At 40.3% G+C, this 26,662-nt stretch overlaps 2 protein-coding genes across 2 annotated transcripts; one reads left to right on the top strand and one right to left on the bottom strand.

Moving 5' to 3' along the window:
• Positions 1 to 4,859: 4,859 nt before the first annotated feature.
• Positions 4,860 to 9,502, bottom strand: LOC149303102 (ankyrin repeat family A protein 2-like). The gene is made up of 8 exons (XM_089481802.1): positions 9,223 to 9,502; positions 8,187 to 8,345; positions 7,641 to 7,706; positions 7,445 to 7,542; positions 6,379 to 6,504; positions 5,966 to 6,032; positions 5,643 to 5,723; positions 4,860 to 4,915 (listed from the first exon to the last, which is right to left on the bottom strand). Exons 1-8 carry the CDS (start codon positions 9,500 to 9,502, stop codon positions 4,860 to 4,862), a joined length of 933 nt encoding a protein of 310 aa, XP_089337928.1.
• A 1,204-nt stretch (positions 9,503 to 10,706) lies between these two features.
• LOC149303103 (U3 small nucleolar RNA-associated protein 15 homolog) lies at positions 10,707 to 20,418 on the top strand. The gene is made up of 12 exons (XM_089481842.1): positions 10,707 to 10,796; positions 11,403 to 11,495; positions 14,166 to 14,350; positions 14,565 to 14,743; positions 15,304 to 15,429; positions 15,978 to 16,113; positions 16,668 to 16,752; positions 17,354 to 17,506; positions 18,015 to 18,116; positions 18,755 to 18,888; positions 19,480 to 19,538; positions 20,180 to 20,418. Exons 1-12 carry the CDS (start codon positions 10,707 to 10,709, stop codon positions 20,416 to 20,418), a joined length of 1,581 nt encoding a protein of 526 aa, XP_089337968.1.
• The last annotated feature ends 6,244 nt before the right edge of the window (positions 20,419 to 26,662 follow it).

Here is a 26,662-nt window from a genome sequence, read left to right on the forward strand (position 1 = left end):
TACTGCGTGTAGTAAGCAAAGTATAGTCCAGTTTGTTGCGTATGGAGCTGTGTAGCCGCAGACCAGTCAGGGTCCCCTTGCTGACCCCTGTCCACTCCCAAAAGTGATGAATCACAATTTCTTTTACATCACGTGGATGGCCGGGTGCGTCGCTTACCTGGAGAACAAGTGGCACCAGGATGCATCCATGGGGGCCCCACCTCACAATTTACAGGACTTATAGGATCTGCTGCTAACGTCTTGGTGCCGGATCCCACAGCACACATTCAGAGGTCTAGTGGAGTTCACGCCTCGACAGGGCAACGCTGTTTAGGCTGCAAAAGTGGGACCTACATAGGTGGTCATAATATTATAGCTGATCGGTGTAAATCATATGGTGCTATAGCAGTGGTAACAGAGATATGACCATTCAATTATGATGGTGTACAAGATATATTAAAGTATTACGGTTACAAGGGTTTTAAATCCTTAGAGAGTTATTTTCCACAAGGAGTGTCTACCCAAGGGAAATAGCTCACTTGTGAAGAAATTGGCACTGTTTGTATGGAAATCTCACCAAATACCATCTCTCCACCAGTTAGGTAACCTAGTAGAAGATAAGGAGTTCAAGTATGCAGCTAACTTGGCTTCCAGTTCTATACATAGGAACATGAAAATATATAAAAATATGGTTTTATATATAGAACCAGCCCAAGATGTCAAAAACATACATACATTACAGAAATGAGGTGGTTTGATTCTAGACCTGTACATTTTTTTTAAATGTTAAAAATGACCCAAATTGATTATCTTCTGAATTATGAATGAAAAGAACTATGTAAGATAGCAAAAATTCCCATTTTGCTATTATTATGTACTTGCTGTGGGGCAAGGGCTGGATTTACTACCCTAGATAAAATTTGCAGTACTTGAATCCGACGTCTTCTGTAGCAGAGAAAGTAAAACTTGTAGATTTCTGGCTACGGGATGATTACAACCCACCAGATTCTCAACCTATAAATGCCAACAAAATGAAATATCAAAGGGCAATTCATTTATTTAAAGTGGGGATCATGGTAAACCGACCTGATTCTAGTTATTATGAAGCAAATGTAGTTCAAAGGTTTTGGGCATTTCAGAAACAAATTGTATGGTGAATTGTAATGTTGCTGACAGTGACACAATTCAGGCCATCAGGAAGCATCATATTGTTCAATGAAATCAAAGTCGCCCAAAAGCTACGAACCCTTACACAGACCGGGGTCATCAGAACAAAAGAAAATATAAAGGCTCTCGGTAGCATACATTACCTCCCCTCCGGACCAGGAGGTCTCCTCCCGGCGGGGACAACACCGGACGCCCGTTCCTCTGTACTAGGCCGCATCCCCGTAACTTTTGTTCAAGTTCCTTTCTGGATTCTCCATACTTTGTTATTTGATACTCATTTTGGATTCTATGGACTTTGCTGATTCTCTACTATCCGAGCCGCCGGATTGCTGTACAGTATTGTTTTTTCATTGCTCTACTGAGTGGAATAAACCTTTGTTGTTGTACCATTGCCTGGTTTTGCATCTACTCCTGATTAGCAGTTTATCAGGTGTCTCTCAGCACTGTGCTCCGCATCCCCACATCCTGACACTATTTATTTTTTTCTTTTCAGGGCACTGAACCTAGAGGTGGCTCTTTGCCATGGACGATAGATCAGTGAGAGGTCACATTAAAGTCTATGCATTTTACTAGAATTATTATGACTTCTCCTTTCTGTTCCAATAAGGAAAAGAAATTGCAATTCATTTAACGGACATCTGGCCCGATTTAACCAATTCTATACTTATTCGAGTCCTACTTTTGTGTTACTTTTTTATGGGGTTTTTTTAGTTCTCATTTTCTGAAAAGATTAACTAAATTATTGATATATTTAGTTCACGTTCAGTAGTGAACATTAAACATTTTAGCACTTCAATGTTTTCACTTACGGTGGTATGTAGAGATGATTTAAATATTATGAATTGCTGCTTTTCAACATACATTCGGTGTACTCTCATTGTTTTCTTCCAATTCTCTAGTCTTGGCGTCCTTCATTTATACATTTCCATGTATTTGCTGCAGTCTCTCTAATTTCTGTAATTGATATAATGAATTTGTGTGATCCCCCCCCCCCCATTGTTTTTATACAGTCCCTGGTCTGCTTCACTGAGACTATGGCATTTTAATACATTTACTGCTAAACGAGGCTGTATTGCCGTAATTCATTGATTTAGTGCATCTAGCTAGTCATACACAAGATTACATAGTTCTTATGTGACAAAATATTTGTTTTAAATAAAATAAATCTCAAGGCAAACATCAGGAAAAGCAAAATAAATTTAATAACATTTGGGTGACAAAAAAATAATAATACGTATGTAGAACACAAAATGACTTATGCCCTGCAAAATGTAACAAGGAGTCAATAATCCAGTAATACAGGACACATTTGTTACTGTGTTACACATGGAATACATTACACATATATATATATATATATCATACATACATACATACATACATACACACACACTACAGCAATTGTATTTACAATGACACAAAGCACGAGAAGGTGACATAGTGATGACTCAACATTGATAGATATTAAACGTGCAGTAATTCACTTGTTTGACGCCAGAGAGACTACAGCTGCAATTACTTGCTGGTCTCTCAGTAAATGTGCTAATTGTGGGATAACACATAGAGGACATAAAGAAAAAGTGCTTCTTTCAATCTATTCTTTTTTTTTTTATTTCAAGTAATCTCCCTCCTAGCTGAACATAATGCTAGCAATTCACATTTATTTCCAAAATAAATACTAGAACGTGACCAATCTATTGCAGCGCAATGCTTTGCTCACCCCTTACAAAACACATGGTTAAAATCCAAATGGTTGTTAGAAGTTTGTAACATTCCCTATTCCAGTACCGTCCCGCTGGAGTACTGTATACACTATTTCATTAGTGATGTCACAAAAAGACTCTATGGAGTCACTTCCTGCTCCCAGAACAATGGTGGACCAAACGCTTACATTTCTAGTACATGTGCACAAAAGGCTTTAACGGACGCGACTTCTTTGAAAAGCATTGAAGGTCATCTATTACCTCATCGATTGCAAATCAGTCAGTTTTATTCATTATATGCTGTGAAAGCATTCATCAGTTTTTGGTTGATAATCGGCTTATAGTCCCACAATATATATAGAATTTATATAGACATATGGTACCAGGAGCAGTACTTTGCAGCTCTGTGCCCTACATTCTCAATGAGCTCTGGTAATCACCAGATAATCTTGACTTGCAAACAGCATATTTTATATAAAGCACCATGTAAATGCCACAAAGGTGTCTATTCGCTAAAGGAGTCACCAAGAGAATTGTGTTTCAGCTACTGGATTTCACAATTATTATGAAGGACCATTCCCACTAAGCTTCTGCTGCAGGAACGGCTTAGCTTCTATAATGTATAGTTAAATCAGCGAGAGTTCTCTAATGTCTCCTCGCCGGTGTCTCGATATCACATAGCGTGACGTCGGCTAGTGGCCCACAGGCCAGTCTGAGCCTACCTCTGACACACCGATTTATACATTATTGAGGGCGAGTTCAACCTTTCTTGCCAGTGTTGGAAATCCATAATGAACATGAGTGACATAAGGAAGTCCGCCCCCCAAATCTCCTGCCCACTATCCCTTTAGCGAATATACCCAAAATTGCCAAATACATAGCTTTAGTAACTGTATACATTACAGTAGGTTATTGACATCATTAGGACTGTAAATTCGCTACCACCAAGGTAACAGCAAATAAATGCACAGCTAACTACGTGATGAAAACTAACATTGCCCTTTTCCTTTCTGACTCCATATTGGTTTAAATTAAATAAATACATATAAAATACATTCATTTAAAAAAGACATAAATAAATATAAAAGGGGGTTATTGCATTACAGCATTATACTTGGCTCAAAAACCACACACACAATGAAACCTCTGTTCTGCCCCAAAATGCAATTACAAATTTACATCCAGAAAGAAGAGAAATGCTAAAAGTATTTTAGAATTTCGAAAATATGCTGTTTGATTCTAGAATTGTGAAATCACCCAATTTGATCCTCCTCTGAATTATGAATTTGCATTGGGTGAGCTGGGCATAAATTCATATTTTGCTAAATTTTGTAATTTACTGACTTTGCAATAATATTCACAACTGTGCATGACAGTATTGTTTGGCTAAATCTAAATAAAAGCATGCGCAGAAGCCTGTGTTTTATGCATGCAAAATGCTACTTTTCACTTGTATAGATAAATACCACTTATTTTTGTTTTGAGGAAGAAATTTTAACCAATTCTTGAAAAGATCGCAATACATTTATTTAAAATCTCTAGTACCTAGTACTAAGGAACCGAGTTGTATTTGGGTACCAGATCTCTGGAATTTACTTCTAGAAGAATCTGATTTGCGGGATAGCTCTAATCGATCGAAATTACTTCAAGAGCAGTGCAACACAAAGTGCATCCCCTGTACGTTCGAGAGTTCAAAGTAAAACATTAAAATAAACAACGTCTGATTGGCTTACAAATATCAGACACTATTTCAGAGGGGTTCGGACAGGGTTAAAATTTCATATATTTTTTTAAATAATTCTGCTAAAAATGTCTCCTCTGATCTATGAGCAGGTTCGGGCTGCTACAATATCAAGCGATCTATAACATCTTACCAAAATACCAACTTTAGAGAAAGAAGTCAAATTTAGGTCTGTGTTAAAAGTTTATAAAAACTGCAAATATCTTTAGTGTAAAACACTGCAAGATATAAACGATCCACATCTCATCTTTCTTATTTACAAAACGTAACTATTCTTTGATGCTTTGAAGAAGCTGCAGCAGATGGGTTTCAATTACTTGCTGAACTGAAAGATAAAAATAAAAACGGTGTAAGTCAGCTTAATGGAAATCTGGCAGTTTTGCCCAAACCCTACAGTTCTATACACTAAATAAACCTATGTAATGGAGTTTACAAGTCTAAATAAGAAATATGTGCATATTAAAAAAACACCCTAACATGTGTTGAGTTCAGAAAGGTATCTTAACATCCTTTGTAAAGGTGGGGTGAGGAGAAACAAGAGAACTTTAGATAATGCTGGCTCTGCCACAGACTGCTATTGATCTTTGAAACCAAATATCTCCTAAATTATTACAGAGCACACAAACTGTAAGTAATAATAAATTAAATGTAGTTGTGCTGAAAACTGAAATGGCAATAATTCCCTTTTTACTAAGGAAATCCACATTGTCTGATACAATTTGCGTTCAAGCAGCTAAATACGATTTAAAGCGGACATTGGCATTTAATAATTACTCTAAACACAGATTTAGATCCTCACAAGATGGAATAGAAAACAAGTAAAACTACTGAACACGAATAATTATTAGCCATAATTTATATTACAAACTCAGGTTGCGTGTGTTAGTTGTTGTTTAGATGTTGAACGGCATACACCTGATGGGCAGGCAGAATGAAGCATTGGCGTTAGTAAGGATGTGGCCCGCTTACTACAGCTTGAGGCTGCAAAACCAACATTTAACATCATATTCCAAATTTTGCTGGACCAAGAACCAGAACACAACTCAACTCACCACTCCTGTGGCCAAGGGCGACTGAGAGGTCCATAGAGTTATATCCAGAGTCTGTCTCGACGGTTGGATCGGCACCATTTTCTGTTATACATTGTAAATAGTCAGTAAAAAGCGGACTTTGTGTAACACAACCTAACAACCAATCCATCCATATAATGACCGAATATACAAAATACACGTTAACATGTTTATCTCAAAGCTATCCCTCTTCTAGCACTCTTATACAGAAGGCTCTCCTTCCTCTAAAAATAAACATATTAAACATAACCACAACCATGCGCCCCATCACATCGAAAGCTAAAAAGAACGTTCTTCGCTCTCACCTAGGAGGATTTTGACGCATTTCACATGGTTTCCATGAACGGCATAAAGGAGAGGTGTGCCTCCATTCTAAAAGCAACAAAATACATTATTAGAAAGAGACCTATGTAGGTATTTTTAATCTTTCTACTAGAATTCGATGGAAAACACAAGCCTCCTGTGACTGATGAACCGTATGTCCTATTGCGGCCAATATTTATCAACCTCTCCTTTTACGTTTTTGCAAACCGTCCATTCATTTTTCGCCTCCTAATGCAGTTGATGGCCCTTATAAATTTCCTTCTTCCACTCTATAAAAGCCCCTTGCACACTTTCTCTAATCACCCAACGTGCAGGGGCATACTGCTGACCATTCATAGTCTGGTACAAACACACCGGGTTCGGGTTTTAAAAATAAATTACTAATCGATCTTACCCAGTCATATTCATTGACATCCACTCCGCAATCCACTAACATCTTCACTATATCTGTATAACCTTTGCTACATGCCAAGGAGAGGGCACTTTCCCGGCCTTTTCCAAGTATCTGGGGATCTGCACCCTTTGGGGGGGAAAAACATAGGTTTAAATTATACTAGTAGTTGTATTTCTATACGAGGAAAAGAAGAAAACACACAACCCATCGGAAAGCTAACAATGTATTGGTTACATTCTAAACACGCGTATTATGTACCGCAAAAAACGCTTTAATATCATTTGGCTGCATCGGCACTAGGTCCAGCTATATAGCCCAGCAGCATAAGGGTTAATTCATTTAAAAATAAAGTTGCAGGTCTGCTGAGGTGAGAAAGCCTTTCAATGTATTAACTTAACCATGCATTATAAACAATGCCTTGGGCTCAGCCTCCTACAACAAATGATTCAGCCATAGGCTTACTACTCTTAGTAATGGCTACATATATCACTCAAGCATAATGTACACCGACCAGCCATAACATTATGACCACCTGCCTAATATTGTGCAGGTCCCCGTTCTGCAGCCAGAACAGCCCTGACCATTCAAGGCTTGGACTCCACCGGACCTCTGAAGGTGTGCTGTAGTATCTGGCACCAAGACGTTAGCAGCAGGTCGTTTAAGTTGCGAGGTAGGGCCATCAGATGCTCTGACCCAGTTGTCCAGCCATCACAATTGTCATAGTCACTCAGATCCTTACACTTGCCCATTTTTCCTGCTTTTAACACATCGACTTCGAGGACAACAATTTCACTTGCTGCCCGATATGTTCTACCGGCTGACAGGTGCCATGATTACAAGATTATCAGTGTTATTCACTTCACCTGTCAGTTGAAAAATTGAAGCCACGATTTTGCCCCTATTCAGCCCTGCCATTTACAGTGGCATCGGACAGAAGGGTCATAGCTGCCATGAGCCTCCCAGCAGTGTGTGTGAGATGCATATAGTTCTGGAGCTGCCTGTATAACTAGATCAATCAGATGAGGAGACAGCAAATAGAGAGCACTGCCCCATCTGCTTTACTTACATTTTGCAGCAGAAATTCTACCACCGCTATCTGTCCATGAGCAGCGGCCCACATGAGTGGCGTGAAACCTTCTTCGTCAGTAACGTTAATCACATTTTCTGTTTGAAAAAAATGAAAAAATCTGCTTGAATGATATTTTACTCCCATAATTTACGGCAAATAATAAAAGGCAGAAAACAGAAAAATATATTCTTACCTTGTTCCAGACGGCTGGCCAAGTAGACCATTTCTCCCTGAGCTGCCAGCTGGTGAACAGACAGCGCTACGAAAGGAATAGAGGTGATTTATTCCATATTCCAAAAACAAAGCCAAGGAGAGAATGTTTTAACAGAATGAATTTATATTTAAGAGAAGTATAGCAATCTTCTCATTATATGAACAGCTACACCAACTTTCACAACCGTATACAATGAATGAAGGCACTCGATATGAAAGTCACAATGTTCTTAATGAACAGCAGTATTGAGTTAAAACACTAGTAAAATCATTTCTAGATAGTATCTACCTGGACTGAAATACGCGGCCCAAAATACACGTAGCAAAGCGCCTCAAGCTACAGCCAGTTCCAGTGCCGACACATGGAACACCCCCCCCCCCAATGCACAGGAAGTGGAGAAGCTGCAGCTTCTTCAGCAGGTACGTTTTTGTTAAGGTATCATTGATGAGCTGTTTGGAATAGTAGACAGTCCCTATAACAGATTTTAGTAATTTAGTTAGAGATATAACGCATAGAAGTCCTTACAGTTAACCATCAAGGGCGTTGTGGATACTTCGTTGCCTCTGTGCTTGTTGGTCAGGGTGGTGGATTGCTTGATTGGAGAGAAGTGTTTGGTTGTGGACGGTGTGTAGACATGCCTGACTTGAATCCCAGGAGACGGCGAGGTGTGGATATTGCATTCAGCTAGAGAGATAAACATAAAAAGCAAACTTATTTACGGCTTTGGATTAAAAAAGTTTAACATTTCAATAATAAGTCGATTAGACTCGAAAGCAGTGGACTGAACCATTTAACTGAATAAAATAGAAGTGAAGAGGACGACCTCCCTGCCCCAAACCTCCAGGAAGCACCCTAGAACGTGTTGGGGATGTGCAGACCTCGCTCTTCACAGTGTTCATAACACCATCATCTTAAAGACACAGAATTCACCACAAAGCAGCAAGGTGGTGACTACTGCCCTTCGAGAACACAAACGCTCACCTACACACTACCAAAACGCCCCCGAACGCTCAAGAGTTTTGGAGCAACTTCAGGTGTACGAGAGCAAATACTAGATCCCACACTAAGAGCCGTATACCAACGCCCAGGTATTGGCAGGATCTGCAAAGAACTCGTCTTTGTTATCAGAGAATTCAAAAGGAGACTCTCATGCCATCCATGTGAAACTGGAACACAACAGGGTCTTGCAGCAACTCAAGTCTGCACGCTTTAGGGGTTTATTCACTAAAGGGAGAGTTGTGTTTCAGATCTTAGACTTCACTATGCATTACGATGGGCCAACCCAAGCAAGCTTCTGCATTGTTAAGCTAGCGAGATTTCTTCAGCCTTCGACTGACACATCATACAGGGCCAGCTCAGCCTTTCACTGGAGAAACTCGCCAGTGTTGGCTCTTCATATAGAATAGCGAATGAGAGTGAAAACCACAGCGTTACCAAGTTAAATGATTTCTGGGTGGAGCTGCACAGCACTGTATGCATACGTACATTATATGGGTGTGTGTGTGTGTGTATATATATATATATATATATATATATATATAATGGTCTCAAAACTACTAACCCTTGAAAAGGACAGAAGCCACTTCAAGGTCAGAGTTCACTTGATCTTGGATATTTTTGCTGTCTTCTTCATTGAGAGATTTAACGAACCGAGAGCAAACATTCATGTCAAATCTGTTGGGAAGGATGAATTTCATTCCCATGGCAACGCTCTGTGCCGCTCCTTCTCCGGGGCCGGAATCCATCACATGCTCCACTTTAATGTCAGGCATGCTGGACAGGCAGAAGCTCTCTTCACCCGACAGCCCTGCAGAGGCCTCTAGATTGCTGAAGGAAGACATGATGGATCTGCAGACTCTTACTGCATCCTCACAACTCGCACTCTGCACGGGGGCTTCTCACATCCACGGAGCTCTAATCTGCAATTACACTCTCCGGGCCGCTACTCCGCACATGCTGTTAGTACATTGGACTCGCAATACCTACACGCACCCAGCCATATAGCTTACACTTGTTTCCCTACCATATAATAGTCTTCTATTGTTATGGGTGAAAACGTCATTTCCGGATCTACGTCATCTGGAGCCGCCAGCACCCGGGACGCATGGCTCCCTGCCGGTACGTGCATCCGAATAACTCATTGGTAGCGTTAACATAATGAAACTGGCCCTTGTGTTATCGAGTTAGGGCTATGAATTACTCCCCTCTGGCCCAGTTCCACACACAGGTTTATGAGTGCCGCATTCTGACACTTAGCGTGACGCATTGGCCGGAAGTACGTCACGGAGCAAGATGGCGGCTTCCATTGCGGATGGTGGCAACGTGACTCCGCGATCGTGAGTTGTACTGGAACGGATCGCTGGAGTGGAGAGGCCGGAGCATAGCGGTATGCGGTATTTGATCGTCCCGTTATGTTGTGAAATCTCAGTAACCGCTGTAATGAAAAGCAATGTGTGCCCGGTTCCCGCATAGAGAGAAACGGATCTAACTCTACCTGTAAGGCGCTGCAATGCTCGTTTGATAGCGAGCCCTTAATTCAAAGCCATTCATTGCTGAGCCGGGCATATTATTTCGTGAGGTGTTAGCCCTGTTCGTGCACCGTTCACCCCAATTATCAATAACCGCGCTGTGAGTTAATCTGACACATAATCAGACCCTATAAAGGCACAAACTGCCAAATGTGGTCAATTACAGTGAAAGCCAGCAGCACCTTGTGTCCGGGTAGGGTAAGGACTGCATGGTGTGATGTATGTACAGGGAACCCATCTTTTAAAACAACTTCTTTGATTCTCGTGTCATTGAAAATACTGCATTCAGATCATTTCCGTCGATGTCCAAACGTTTGTAAAATCCGTCACTTGATTCTTAGTCTTAGTTCTTGTAATACTCTTACTCATGTCATAGTGTCCTTCTCTGCTCTATTGAGAGTTCATGGCTTTCTTTATTTTGACTGACTGTACTGATTACCTGTTTCAGCTGAGCTCCTGGTCTTTTGAAGAATCGAGTTTGCTGCGTTCAGAAGAACCGAGTTAAAAAAAGCCCAAAATGTCGGGTTACAAGCCTTTGGCCGTCCCTTCTTTTCCCAAACTTGGAGAAAAGATAACACAAGATACGCTATACTGGAAGCGATACAAGGTGATCTACCTATACATTAAAAAGAATAGTACCAGTAACATGTGTTTCGCTATACCATGAACTGTTTACATATGTATTGCATATTGTACATGTAATATATACACACACACACACACACACACACACACACACCATTAGGTACCTCTTATTCCAGGTGTTTGTGTGATATATATTACTCAGTAGTATCGTTTACCTTATTCTGCCAGCAACACACAAGCAGGAATTGATTGGCAGTTGCCTTGGAAACAGGGGCGGGGAAACATTTTTAAATTTTGTGCTCAGAGTAGATCAAAAATGGTATTTCTGTTCAGGTTTATTTGCTTAGCGAATTAACGGCCAACGCATCAGTTCAAAGCACATCTGTCACTTTCCCCAAACCCAGCATTTTACAGTTCTTTACACTAAACTCATGAATGAGAGAGATAATGAATGAGAGAGAGAGAATGAATGCTAGCCCAATACCAACTTCCATTAGGTTAACAGTTAAATATCTTGAATACAGTGATAGTGATAAACAAAACACCTGAGCTGGATATCGTTTTAATTATGACTTAATGCTAAAAACTGTGACTGACTATTCCCTTTTCTCTTATAAATGCATTTTAGACGCCAGTTCAGATTAAAGAATTTGGTGCCGTCACGAAAGTAGACTTCTCACCTATTCAGCCATGTAACTTCGCAGTGACATCATCTACACGGGTAAGTGATGGCCTTAAGTACCGCATGACATAAACTGACTCTATTCTGTGTGTTTATGTGCAAATAGTCACCAATATGTGTTGTCTGAGCGAATTGTGCTCTTCTATTTCATTTAGTAGGACAGCATTTTCCTTGTTTACTTTTTTAACTGATTACTTAAAGGCGCAGTTCCACCTACATTGCTAAATTTAACAGTTTTGTATAGGGCTGCAACTACCGATTATTTTCATAATCGATTAGTTGTCCGATTATTTTTTCGATTAATCGGGTAAAAAAAATGCCAATTTTTCGTTTATTTCAAATAAAAACTTATAATTTACAATTGCATTTCACGATTTGCCTTCTTATTTTACTGACATAATAATTAAAGCTATATTTTAACAAGAACCCCAAAAATACCAAAAAAAGCTTTACTAGTAAATATTCATGTAAACTATTTTTGCCCAGTTATGCACATCTCACCCCCAGCTTGCCTCTCTGTCCCAGAAATGCCTTATTCCCCCTATATGCTACTCTGCTCCTATATATGCCTTATATCCTCCTATATGTCAAAGATGTCACTTTGCCCCCTTATACCTCCTATATGCCACTCTGTCCCCTGATATGCCTTATACTCCCTCCTGATATGCCTTATAGCCCCCTATATGCCACTGATATGCCACTCTGTCCCCTGATATGCCTTATACCCCCTATATGCCACTGTGCCCCCTGATATGCCGTATAGCCCTATATATATGCCACAGTGCCCCGATATGCCACTGTGCCCCCCTGATATGCCTTATAGTCCCCTATATGCCTTTCACCCTTGATATGCCACCATGCCCCCTGATATGCCTTTTACCCCTATATGCCACTGTGCCCCCTGATATGCCTTATAGCCCATTTATGCCACTGGCCCCCCTGATATGCCTTATAGTCCCTTTATGCCACTGTGCCCCCTGATACGCCTTATAGCCCCTTTATGCCACTGTCCCCCCTGATACCACTGTGCCCCCTGATATGTCATGCCCCCCATATAAGAAAAACGGACATCGCTAAAATAGTTTTTTTATATTTATTAAATATAGACAAAAAATACACAATACAATATAAATATATATAAATATATGGACAATATAAACAATAAATCAAATATTACAGACATCAAAAAATAAAAAAACACAAATGCACATAATTAATAGATCCTGTGAAAATTCTACCTGCCACACCAGGGGTTAATATATCAACAGAAGAAACACAGGGCAAATGAGCATAAAAATAAAGATACTTACCCAGTGCTGCTTACTTGTCCTGTTTTTCTTCTGTTGATATATTAACCCCTGGTGGGGCAGGTGGAAGTGGCAGTGAGATGAAGTACCGGAGGTTGCGCACATCGCACACTAAAATCCAAATCCCCTGCAGCGCTGCACGGGACCTGGATCCTCTCCGGCAGCCGGTAGGGGTCTGTGCGATGCGCGCAGACAGCCGCTTCTCCCCTCCGCTTCCGTTGGGGCTTCCATGATGGGTTCAGTAATAGAAGCCCCGGCGGAAGGGGAGGGGAGAAGCGGAAGGGGAGGGGAGAAGCGCAGGAGGTCTGCGCGTTTTGCACAGACCCTCACCGGGTGGCAGAGAGGATCCAGGTCTCCTGCAGCTTTGCGGGGGGTCTGGATTCTAGAGTTATAATCCGATCTCTATTCGAGATCGGATTATAGAAGGGAGTTTTTCAGAGCATTTGCTCTGAAAAACATTATTATAAAAATCGATTCAACTAATCGATTATGAAAATCGTTGACAACGATTTTCATAATCTATTGTCGATTTTATCGATTCGTTGTTGCAGCCCTAGTTTTGTAACTAAATGCAGCAAAAAGGTTTTTTTAAAAAATATAAACTACAGTCTCATTCATATTTTTTTTTTTGGGGGGGGGGGGGGTTATGACATGATTGTCATTATGATATAAAGCAGGAACTGTTTCCATGAAAACCAAAAGGGGGTTTCTTAAGTTTTGGGGATTTTTTTATGTTAAACCTGCAGAGGAAAGAATTGCAGATTTGTTAATCTGTATGTTAGTCTGACCAAGACAGTTGTGTTTGTAGATTTCCTTGTCTTGCATGAAGCATCAATGCATTCATAGGCAGTCAGCGCATGTAAAAAAAAATTGCAATCTGAGATTTCGTGCATCAATAAATCTGTACAAGAACCTCTTTGCATATCTAAGTCAATCGTTGTACATTGTTGGAGGGCTACACAGAGAAACAATTCTGCTGTTCAACTAGAGAATAGAAAACACAGGAAAAAAGCACGTAATTAATAAAGGAATCTGCTTATTCTGTGCTGGAAAATTCACAATACACTCTCGAAGCATTATTTTATTTTTGCCAAAATATATTTAGAGGAAGATGCTGGAAGGCTAGGTTTTCACCTCCGTCGTTCTTGTTTCTGTGTTGATGAATGTGTGATTCCTGCACCCTAAGTGAAGGAATGCACTAAGCCTCGGCTTTTTTTTCAGCATTTTCCTTACAGCAGTAAAGTGCCCTGAAAATCTCTCGCATCTCCTGGGCTCCAAACCCCCTCCAGGATGCCGCTGTATGGATGTTTTCTTAATGATATTCCCAAATGTTTCAGGAAAGTCAAACTCCCGATCTAGTACTTCTTTCTACATGTTTTCATGCTTGGTGTTCTCCTTCCAGATTCACGTCTATGGGCAGTATTCTCAGGAGCCTCTAAAAACCTTCTCCCGCTTTAAAGATACTGCCTATGGCGGCACGTACCGAAGCGACGGGAAGCTGCTTGCCGCTGGCTGCGAGGATGGTGTAGTCCAGCTGTTTGACATAAACGGGAAAGCTGCTCTTAGACAGTACTACGGACATAATAAGTAAGCATGCGAGAAATATCCTCTAACTGGTTGTGGAATACATAGTAAAGACCGTGCCATCTTCTGTATGACCATACACGTGCTGCTTTAGAGTATATTTCGTTTAAATGCCCGCAGTGCCAGTCTCTGGGTTTGCAGTGCATGTCAATCACTAAAAATGTATCCTGGGCAGCACAGATTATTGGTAAATTGTTACAATAACGGTTTGTTTCAGAGGTGTACATTTTGTGGACTTCACTTCTGATAAGTATCGGATTGTTTCCGGTTCTGATGACTACTCATCCAAGGTCTGGGACATCCCAAACGGGGCACAAATTCTTACTTACCAAGAGCATACAGATTACGTGCGATGTGGCTGCACCAGCAAACTGAACGAGGATTTGTTTGTCACGGGTATGTTCATTTTTATTGTAATACTCGTGCAAAGTGAATGCCCCGTCTTGGCTTTACTTTTTTGGGGGTAAAATTGGAAATGAAAAATGCTAAATAACTAATTTTAATGTTTTCTGTGATTGCTGGATTTCATTAACAGCAGAAAGCGTAACTAGGGGGGAGAAAGGGGTTAATAACATGAAGTCTGTTTCTTTAAAATGTGTACAATGCTTTATCAATGAAGTGCAACTTTTTCTTGATTCGAAACTACACCTCCTCATTTATTAAAGGGTCAGTTTAATGTCCACCAGAGCTATTCCAATGAATAGTACATATTAGGGTACTTTCCTGCATAGCTTAATATGAATTCTTGGTAGAAAAGTGTAGAAAATGACTTGGGTAGAAGCTGCAGCTCCCTGCCTCCTCCGCAACCATTCACACCACTGATTGGCTGCTTGAAGTTTAAGGGGCTCACTCTGCTCTCATGTATGTCCCTTTTGAGTACTTTAGTAGAGGAGGGCTCTGCACTAAAAGTTCCTCGAGCCGTAGGGTACTCTAATGCACTCTCCATCGTGTTGCAGGCTCCTATGACCATACCATAAAAGTGTTTGATACAAGAACAGATAAGAGTGTGATGACGATGGACCACGAGCAGCCTGTGGAGAGTGTGCTGCTCTTTCCTTCCGGGGGCCTTCTTGTCTCTGCAGGTGAGAAACCCTACTTACTATTTTGGATGGTGTATGTCTGTTTACACACACAGGTGGCACTCGTACTCATTGCTTTACAGTATCCAGTGCAGCCGGGGGCCGCTCGGTCAAGTGCGGTGTTCCTTTGATCTTCTAGACTTTAGCTGGAAGTAGTGGTGCAGCAGAGTTGTTACGTTGTGTACTGTGCATCTAATGCTTGCGTTACAAGCTCTTGTATACAAGCGCACAGGTTTTTCCCTAAATCAAAACAACCCAGGTGAAAGTGGCTTTATTATGGCACAGGGGCTTGCAAGACTGAATAGATATTGATGTTACCTGTGGGTATCCCGTATTAATGTTACGTACCGGCATATCACACGGCACAGTATTTTTACAATTGGGAAAACCGCATCGCATATGCGAAACATGCATTTTCAAACGTATCTTGACTTTGGAATTAGTGGTCCGTTTGAGTGGACCTTGTGTCAGATAGTAAGATCATTAATAGATCAGATAGTAATCATTGTGTACACTTACTGTAGCTATAATAAAACATCATCTTCTTTCAGGTGGGCGATATGTCAAAGTCTGGGACATGCTAAAAGGAGGGCAATTGCTGGTGTCCTTAAGAAATCATCACAAAACGGTCACCTGTCTGTGTTTGAGCAGCTCTGGCCAGAGGCTGCTGTCAGGGTCGCTTGACAGGTAGGTCATTGCTTACCTGCAACATTCTCCGTCAGTTTATATCAATTATGTTTATAGTGCGGCTTCTGGTATAGTAGAGGAAATACAATTCAAGGTCTACGTTACCACCCAACAAAGACAATTCTCATCCATCAGGGATAAGCTACTAGTCATCGGTGTCCTGTTTGAAAATTGTTCCTCCAGCTACAAGTGGTCAGACGTGGTGACCCAAAGAGCATATGATGCCATCAAAGTGTTTCCCTAAAGATATTTGATGTCATTATAGCTGTTTATTGACCTACTTCAATGAATGTAAAAGTTTTCATCATAATGTGTTCCTGCCATAATATTATACACTTGGAAGTCTTTTTTTTAGGGGAAAATAAGCTTTAGAACTTGTTAGGGGTCCTACAACATGCAGACAATAATCATATCTCTTTCGAATTCACTGTGTTCATTCACTCCTTCATACGCTTATGTTTAGAAGCACTTGTGATTGTTTTGCTACTGTTGTGTATGCATGAATGGAGACATCTCTACAGAGTGTACTAATTGCATTGTGTCTGTTTAAACAGGCATGTCAAGATCTACAGCACAATGAACTATAAAGTTGTTCACAGCTTTGACTACGCAGCTTCCATTCTGAGCCTCGCTTTGGCCGTAAGTAAAAGAGAAACAAATCTCCATTTCTGTTTACATTCTCTTTAAAAAAAAAAAAAATCATGACGACAAAAGAACTGCCTGGTTGGACTTTTAGATTAATAATGAATAACCGCAGAAACACAATGGCTATCCGCTCGTTCACTGGGAGGGGTAGTAGATGCAAGGAATAACTGTCCAGCTAAAGTGGTGCAGTTTTAAAGGGCAGCTACCACAAATTAAATCATTAGAGCATTTGGAGGTGATGGGACTATTTTAACCCTATTGAGATCAGTATTAAGCCTGCATATTAATTAATTTGTCGAAGTCATTGCCACAAAAGAGGGCAAATAACAAAGAATGGGGAATGACCTGTTTGGGTAGGAATAACCAAACCATGCGAACAGGAATTTGAATGCAAATGTTTTATAGAATTTCTTAAAAATTAACAAGTGTTTTTAAGCGGTTTCAAGATATTTTGTTTTTCTCACAAAAGAAATGACTGCTTTTGAAACTGCAGTAGACGATGTATAAACGGCCAGCCGTGTGTCCCGTGGTATTAACGCTTTGATGCCAATATATAGCTGCTATAATGATCATTTCAAATCTTTCCAATTTGTAGCCAGACGATCAGATGATAGTGGTCGGAATGACCAATGGAGTGTTGAACATTAAACACCGCAAATCCTCGGAGAAAACGCAGTCTCAGGCGGCTGCTAGGAGGCACCCACGATACCGAACGTTTGTGAGAGGAAAAGACTACCTGCCCAAGCAGGTAAAACAAACCAAAACGCCTTTTCCCGAATGAAAAGTATAAAAATGTTCCCATGCAGAAACACATTTTTGGGTGGGAGTTTCCACAGGAGTCCTCCACATAATGCAGCGCTTCATGCAATACATATATTCAAAAGCAACGACAACTTTAACTGACAGACTGAGACAAGCAATACATTAAAGAGCGCCCTGCTTACCATCTAGAGGAAACACGGGCAAAACACTTTACCCACCGAGGAGCAGCTGGGGGGCGTTTCTTAGAGGAACCCTTCATGCACTCACTTCTTCTTGTTACTCTTCTCTGTTACTGTTAATTGTTCATATTTCGGTTGGAAATTAGCATGTTTTAGATGATTTTTAACTGTGCCTTTCTATGACTGTTTGTAATGTAACATAAGATGATAAACATGGATCATAGACTATCTCCTCTGCACTTTGTCCATCTTCGTTCTTTTTACTCCTTTGTGCAAATGTCATCTTTTTTTATGATTTCCTTTTTTTTTTTGCAGGACGATATCTTTGTCAGTAAGCCAGTAAGGGAACACTTAAGCAAATATGACAAGCTCCTGAAAGGTTTCCAGGTGTCAAAAGCCCTTGACATGGTTTTAGAGGTGAGCAAATGTGCATTGGTTTGGGTGCATGAACTAGAACAGGTTCCCCACCTCCTGGTAATTCTTTCTGTGCTTTAGTGTTCTTAGGATTAAGGCATCCCCAAGTCTCTCATTTCATGTAAGCGTTAAAATATCGCAATTTGTTTGTCAACTACGATTTAGAATCTGTAGATAAACATAGCTTTATACCTAACCAAATAAAGAGGATGTTCCATGGAAAAAAAAATTCTACTTGAGCACAAAATAAAGTGCTATGTAAGGGTCAATATAGACAAAAATCTGGGTTTATCTTGTTTTGTTCCAATAAACTTTGTTTATCTGCAGACCTAAAGGATGCCATTGTTAACGGTAAAAAATATAGCAATATTAATTTTATTAAAAAAAATTGGAATTTCATTTTAACAAATAACTTTAGGAACTGAGATCATTGATTTTTTTTTTTTTGATTTTTTTTTTATTCTAATTTTGCAGTGTGCAAAGTTCTAGTTTATTGTATAGACCTCCTCCATGCGATGGAGAAATTCAGTTGCAGAGCTGAATCCGGCATGTAGAAAAAAATCTCACTGTATCTTAATCTTCTTTAACCATTAGACTGTCATCGATGTATGAGCTTCAGTTTGACCTTATTTTTCTCTTAGAGCCAAATTAGGGTCTCAAAGCCTGAAGTCACAGTAGCAGTCATGAATGAACTCAAGCGCAGAGGAACTCTTAAAAATGCTCTTGCTGGACGGGACGAAAAGCAACTGAGCCTCATTCTCACCTTCCTTCTAAAGTAGGTGTTTAAGAGCTCATTAATCACCAGTTTATATGTCCTACTCGGCAAATACTATGTGTTTGCATTGAAAAAATAACAATTTTAGCTATAGTTTTTAGCAGGACTCCTGATGAGAAGATGATTAGCAAATTAATTTGCTAAATTTACCAGTAGCTTATGCTTCTTGTTGTGTGTTTTATATATATATATATATATATATATATATATATATATATATATATATATATATATATATATAAAAACTTGGTTTAAGGAACAGCTATGTCCTTTTTATTTATTTTTTGGTAAATGACTGTTCCTCTACATGAGCTGCACATAATCTCCTAGCCCCTGGCCCATGCATGGAAGTAACTCCCAATAACCCCCCTCCCCTGCATAAAAAACAAGCAAAGTGTAATTTTAAAAATCCTTAATGAAAAGCTTTCCAAAGTACTAATGCCTCTTATATTCAGCTTAGTTACTGTGACCATTCATTCACTCGCTCACTCACTCAGTACATTGGTGGCATCCAGGTATTTCACACAGTGTTACTTTGCACTGAATGTTACATTTCAAGATAATTGGGTTTTTTTTCTCTTCTCTCTACAGAAATCTGGTAGAACCTAGGTTTGCCCCAATTTTAGTAAATGTGGCAGAGCAAATTATTGGTAAGTGAACTCGCTTGAAAAATCTTAAAGCAGTTTGTGTTAATCTTATCTGTTTATATACAGCGTCACTTAGCATTATTTTTAGTTGCATATGAGGGAATTAAGAAGATATCCTAATATTCAAAAATCCTTGGACAGACCTGAGCTAGAGATTTATTTTCAGAGCGTGTAAATGTGCTTTTTTGTTTTGTTTTGGTTTGTAATGTGAGACATCTGTGGTGGACTGAGTGAACTTAAAAAGCAGAGAATGATGATATGAAGCGTGTTAGAGAAGGATATTTTAGAGGAAAATAAGGAAATTATTTCATAGATAGAAGTAAAGAGATATTTACATGCAATGTTAGGAAGCATTTCTATAATGAACAAGCAGTGGAGGAGGAGGATAGTGTCCAAGCACAAAGATGTTAATGAGTGAAATAATTTAAACATGCACGGCATAGATCTAAGGTAATCCTGAACAAGGCGAAGCCAAGTACCAAGTAAGATTTGAGGTTTTGCAACAAGAAAACGTATGCAAAATAAATGGAGTGAACAGTTCTTGTCTGCTAACCAACTCAATGTTCTACTCCAATCAGTAGGTCCATTTTTTTATGTAAAATCAATAAAATATATTTCTAAACTTTTTTTTTTTCCTTTTACAGATATATACGCTCCTGTTGTTGGACAGTCTACAATAATTGATAAACAATTTCTGAGACTCCAAGACCTCCTAACCAAAGAAATTAGTTACCAGGAAGAGCTGATAGAGGTTTTAGGGATGATGGACACTCTTTTTGCAACAATGACAGTAAAGAAAGAAACTGCTTTAGGGGAGAAAAAGCCCATACGCTTTCAAGAGCCAGAACACAGCAGCCTCCCCGCCCCAGCACAAACGGTCTAAGCGGAGGATTTCAAGTGAACCGCCTTTTGTACCACTTTTAAGATGTTTTCTTGGAAAACCCTCATGTCTGTTAGATGATCCACTTCTGCCATCATCAGCTAATGTATCTTTTCTCTCTCTAAAAAAAGGACTGCAAATGCCATATTGGTGAGATTTTAAAGACTGTTGTGGTTATGCAAGGGGACTCTGTATTTTTTTTACATGAAGTACCATTTTGTAGCGTGTCAAAGATTTGCATTTTATAAGATCATAACTGGTAGACAAGTTGCTCATTCCATGTTTTTTTCTTTGACTCAAAGTATAAATTAAAAAAAATATTTGAAGACCCAATATGGCAGTCATTCATTTTCAGTAATTCTGCACCTTCTCACTGATACGGGTCATCCACTGCTTTTTGTGAAATATGACAGTTTAAACTAAAAAAAACTAGACGGTTCTAAGAGACAGTCGTGCTCCTGGAATTTAGAGAATTAACACTGCAGGGTATTCCTGTGTGAGACCCTCTCTTTAATTTGGTAGACCATGTTAGCCTGTCTAGCAGGAGACTTTCAAGAAATCTCACAGGTTTAATTATACATTATTTGTTGGCCAAACTCTTTCTGAAGTTAAAGTGAAGTCTGAGTTAAACCCTCAACTCTCCTGCCAGCTCACTTCATTGAACAAACCCCAAAGACTCAGACTCAGAATGTATTGGTAGAGCACTTTGTGGACCTTGTGGTGCAGAATGGAAGCAGTTATTGGAGAAAAGTTACAATAAGCCTCGTGTGCATATGGGCTGTATAACTTTGCATACCTATTTGCAAATCCAAGATACCAACCTCAATGGTGGTTTACATACTCTGCTCTCCAGCACAAACATTTTGGGTACAATGTATAGAAAAACTTTTTGTGAGATTCCTTTAGACAGATTAAGAAAGCTGTAGCACGGTAATGGTCTATGAGAGATTGTTCTCTTGAAATGCCCTTAAATAAGGAAGAAATGTTGCAGAATATATTTAAAGGTGACCGCCCACCATTTTTCTCTTTTCCCTATGGTGGTTTGGCTCTGTTACAGTTGACTAATGGATGTATGTGAAGGAACAGACTTCATTAGTTTTGCCATAAAGAATCAGCTTGGTGTAGTATTCGAGCAGAGAAAATCACCCACAATATCTGTGTATTGGAACAAAAAGAAATAGCCAGGGTTTTTATCAATGCTACCCTACATTACTCTATACAGTGCTGTATTTTATGAACAGGGAGAATTGTTTTTCCCGTGGGCATTCTTCAAATGTTTGTGATATGTTTTCATAGTTAGGTGGCAATGAAGCTTCTATCTCATAACCCTAAAAGCCTTTATCAGTACTTCATTCCCTTCCTTGTCCTATCACGACTAACCCATCCACTAAACTTAGTGCCTCTGAGTTTGCCACATACTTCAATAAAATTGAAACTATCAGAAGTGAAATATCTGCACAATCCCTGTGAGATTCATGCTCTTCTTCATAACTCTTGTTCAAACATGTGTCCCCTTGACCCAATCTCTCTCATGTACTCCTGTCATATATTCAATCCCTCCATGTCCACTGGATCTATCGCATCCTCCTTCAAGCATGCTATCATAAGTTATTCATAACTCCTATCTTGAAAAAAAAAAAAGCCCTTCCTGTATCTGACTGATCTGTCCAACCACCGTCCCATCTCCCTACTTCCTCTCACCTCAAAGCTTCTTGAATTCATTGTATACACCCAACTAAGTTTCTTGTCTCCAACTCTTTACTTGACCCTCTTCAATCTGAATTATGCTCTTATCATTCTACTGAGCCCGCTCATTCATCTCCAATCTGTTTCAAAAAATATTGCCCACATTTGTCCCTTCCTAACACAAGGTCCCAATAAGGCTCTTGTCCAGGCCCTCGTTATCTCCCACCTTGACAATTAGCTGGTCTCCCTCTTACATGTCTCACCCCTCTGCAATCCACTCTGAACACCTGCCAGACTTCTCTTCCTTTCCCATCGCTTTACTAACACCTCTCCCCTCTGTCAGTCTCTTCACTGGCTGTCTGTGCGCTTTAGGATTCCTTTCAAAATCCTGACTCTTACTTTCAAAGCTTTTCGCAGTGGTTCCCCTTCCTACATCTCCTCACTCATCTCTAAATACACTCCTAACCGGTCTGTCCGCTCATCCAATGATCTCCTTCTATCCTCTCCTCTGATTTCTAGCTTTCATGCAAACTTACTTGACTTCTCAAGGACTGCCCCTATCCTCTGGAATGCCACCCCCCTCCCCAGACTATCCTTCATTCCCCGTCCTTTCATTCCCTGAAAACATACTTCTTTAAGGACTAATTAATCTACAAATTTACATGTTAATTCCCATCCTCCCATCTTCCTTTAGTTCAACTTTTCTAGTCCCTCTCCTGCAATATTCATACTAGTGTGGATGGCACTTTTTCCTCTTGTGGAATATACACTTTAGTCCCTTTAGATTTTAAGCTAGTCTGAGCAGGGCCCTCCTCACCTTGTTTCTGCTGGACACCTCTTTATATTATATATTGCTTGTTATATTCTGTACAGGATATGATGGTGCTGTATAAAACAACAACAATAATCATCATAGTAAGGCAGTAACATTAAATTAAAATGAAATGCCACCTCAAAAATAGTGAAGAAAAATCCATAATATGCGGGACGGTAGACACGCATTAGACAGTGTTAAATACCATGATTATACATAATACTGAAAATACACAAGTATGACTCCCTTTTTGTACTTGCGTTTAACCATCATCCATATCGTTCTTTTTGAGGGTCATGTAGTTGTGGGGAAAAGTACATTATAATATCTGATCGCTAACCTTTTCTTTGTTTTTAAGGTAAAAAGCTCAAAAAACAATCTTTCCAAAAAGCTTTTTGGGTATCTTTTGCGATATATAAGGAAATGTTGTGATATATGTGGAAATATAAGAATATGAATGAAGCATAATAAATACATCTTTATAATGTTACATTTAATTCAATCTGACTTTACTGTTCCTTTCAGACTTCTGCTTCATTGTATGTATTTAGGGCTAGACACAGATGTTTAACACACAGGACCATAACCTATTGAAACTGCAAAGAAGAAGGAGAAAAGAAGATCTCTACATCCATCTCTTCTATAAACTAAAGAACAGCTAAACCTGAGTTTTAGTCACAAGGTGGCAGCAGCTACCATTACATTTCATATTATATAGAGGAATGCAATCACAAAATAAAGGGATCTAACAGGGCCAGCCCAAGACACCGTGCTGCCCGGGTCCAAGCATAAAATGCTGCCCTGCACATGAAAACCACATCCAAACCCATTAAACCCACATTAACCAGGGGAGGCCTGGCAGCCTAAGGCCTGGGGGGCAAGTCTAGTCAAGTGGCCCATTGCACCACCAAAGCGGCTGCACGCGACAATGAAAGCAGCAGTCACTCCACCGGCGCCTAATGAAATTAAAGAGGCCGGCGTGCATGCACCGCGCCGCCCAATAGCCGTGCCTCAGCTCTTCATCCCGTCCCAAGACGTGGGACGAAGAGCTGAGGAATGGCCATTGGGCCTGACTGCCGCACGACGCAAGGGCGTACCTAGAGTATTTGGCACTTGTGGCAGATCCTGTATGTGGCACCCCCCCCACACACACACACACTTTAAAACTGCATAGTTTCTATGGTTAGGCAAACCTTGTACAGGGGTACAGCATAACTGCTATAATTATATACTGAGGCACACATTGACGGTGGTACAGCATAACTGTTATCATTATATACTAAGGGATTACGCTGTACCACCGTGAATGTGTGCCTATACATTGAGCCAGACACTGGCAATACTGCAGTACAACCCCTATCACTATATACTAAGCCAAACATTGATGTTGTGTAGGCCTACCACGTCAGTGACTGGCTTAGTACATAGTAGGGATGCACCGAAATGAAAATTCTGGACCGAAACTGCATTAATTTGGCCAAAACCGAAAAAAAAACAAAACTTTTAAAATACTTTATTAAAAGTAACACACCAAAATTAGACAAAAAAATCAATAACAATATAAATATATATATATATATATATACATATATATAATTAACAGCAATCACAATCCTATCATGCCCAGGTTCTAGCATGTACTGGCTGACTTAGCATGATAGGCGTGTGATTGCTGTTTGCAATCATATATATCTATTAATACTGTTATTGAATTTTTCTGTCCAATTTTGGCATGTAATTTACTTTTAATAAAACTGTTGTTAACACACCACAGTTGGACAAAAAAAAAAAATTTATAACAGCAATCACACTCCTATCATGCCTAGACAGCCTCCCTATGCCATGCTATCCCCCCACACTTCCATGCAATCTGAAACCCTCATTCACAAACATTCATCATAAACTACAGCATAACACCCATCACTCTCACACACTTACTAATATTTTCCTACCTTTCCTCTGGCACTGTCACTTTTCCTCCTCCTCTTCTTCCTCTTCTGTGTCCCGTCCTTCCGGTGCAGAGAGCACGGAAGACGGTGGGCGTGGCTTCAGTGTTGTGCGCCGGGATTTGACATCAAGTCCCGACGCACAGCCACAGTTGCCGCGCACATCGTTTTTGGAGGCGTGCCGGCACCCCTCATTGAGCGGCACTCCAGGCGGACCGCCCCCGCCAGACGGCCAGTCCCGGTGGCAGCCGCTTAGTTTTTAACTTTGCGGCTGCCATGAATGTTCGTCTGCCGGCCGCCAGGCCAGCCCGCCAGCCCGGATTCAGGGCGGCCTGGGGGGCAATTGCCCCCCTGCCCCCCGGCCCAGCCCACCCCTGACATTAACCCACAATGAAACTCATACTAATACACTGATCCAGAGACTCACACTAACGCAACCAGCCACTCAACACTACCACACACAGCCAGACACTAACATGCACAGACACACTATCGCACCAAGACACACAGTAACAGATCCAGACGCACACATTAGCAGACACACGCAAACTAACACACACACTCACCACACTAACATACCCAGACACACACACACACTCACCACACTAACATACCCAGACACACACACACAGAGTTATAAGTAACCGCACCTCCTCCTTAACCAGGCTAGAGAGAACTTGCCTTGCCGCCCCTGTCAAAGTGCCGCCTGGGTCCCATGCAAAGGCCGGCTCTGGATATAAGTATTCATCTTGGATGACATCTGCTGATTGCTCATCCTGCAATGATTGTTTTTTTTAGCGTGTTGGAAACCCTGAGATAAAAATATATATCTCTGGTCATTTAGCTAAGTCTCTGGATTCATTCAGTTACCCTTTTCATTGAGTTGTGGGCTTGTGAAAACGTGGGGCATATTATCATGCCTATTTACATAGGAACTTAAAAACACCGTGTATTTGTTTAATGGTAATTTTGTGTTTATTTTGTCCTTTATGATATATTCAAAATGTTTTAATACGCCGAGAAAACATGTAGGGTCACATCAACGTCCGGGACATTTAAGTTTCAGGATGATTTTGAGGCAGTGGGGAGTCTCGTGGTCAAATGGAACTCCAGGCCTGTATAGGGTTCACAGGTCTCAGTAGGGGGGCTATGACATGGAAAAAGGGTTATCTTGTCACCATGTCATGGTGTTTATAACCAGCAGGGAAAAACAAAAAACATAGAAGAACTCTAGCAGCTGAAGAATAGAGTTGAAACAGGACCCAACAGGCAAGTCCACTATTCACAATTCATGAATATTCGGCCAAAACTATAAAGCTGTTAAGCCGTTTCTGAAGAAAAGTGTGTTTTCACTATAACAAGGTTGTTTACATAATATCAGGCATTTATCATGTTAAAACATGTCCTGCTAGTTTGACCTTTCCTTTGACCCTTAGTGCTTCAGTCCACAGCATCTAGCTGAGGTGAAATGCATTGACTTACCGTAACAAGCCAAGACATTCATTGTTGCAAACAGCAACACGTTCTACATCACTTCCACGAAAGTATCATGAGATTGCCCATCTGCATTCTTGCACTTGGACTCAAACAATCAAAGGAAATTCAATAGAAGACGACAACATCGTGCACAGACATTAACTAAAAAAGCAAGGAAATTGTGTTTTAGCAACATTCCTGTCTGCTTGGCTACTTCCTTACTTTTAGTGAAAATAAGCTTTCTACCCAGGAAGATAAATACTTTTCAGCTGGAAAGGCCATTGAACATAAAATTAGGTCAAAGAGGTAAATACACAGGACTCTT

Source organism: Sceloporus occidentalis, unplaced genomic scaffold (assembly GCF_023333645.1).
Source record: "Sceloporus occidentalis isolate IW3139 unplaced genomic scaffold, rSceOcc1.0.p SCAF_16, whole genome shotgun sequence".
Taxonomy (NCBI): Eukaryota; Metazoa; Chordata; class Lepidosauria; order Squamata; family Phrynosomatidae; genus Sceloporus; species Sceloporus occidentalis.

Excerpts from the sequence above, each read along its gene's own strand:
- LOC149303102 (XM_089481802.1), bottom strand. The coding sequence starts at position 9,502 with ATGTCTTCCTTCAGCAATCTAGAGGCCTCTGCAGGGCTGTCGGGTGAA. Across the intron at positions 8,346-9,222 it reads GGCTTCTGTCCTTTTCAAGG|CTGAATGCAATATCCACACC; the intron begins GTTAGTAGTTTT and ends TTATCTCTCTAG. Across the intron at positions 7,543-7,640 it reads GGCCAGCCGTCTGGAACAAG|AAAATGTGATTAACGTTACT; the intron begins GTAAGAATATAT and ends TTTTTCAAACAG.
- LOC149303103 (XM_089481842.1), top strand. The coding sequence starts at position 10,707 with ATGTCGGGTTACAAGCCTTTGGCCGTCCCTTCTTTTCCCAAACTTGGA. Across the intron at positions 10,797-11,402 it reads TATACTGGAAGCGATACAAG|ACGCCAGTTCAGATTAAAGA; the intron begins GTGATCTACCTA and ends AATGCATTTTAG. Across the intron at positions 18,117-18,754 it reads CCCTTGACATGGTTTTAGAG|AGCCAAATTAGGGTCTCAAA; the intron begins GTGAGCAAATGT and ends TTTTTCTCTTAG.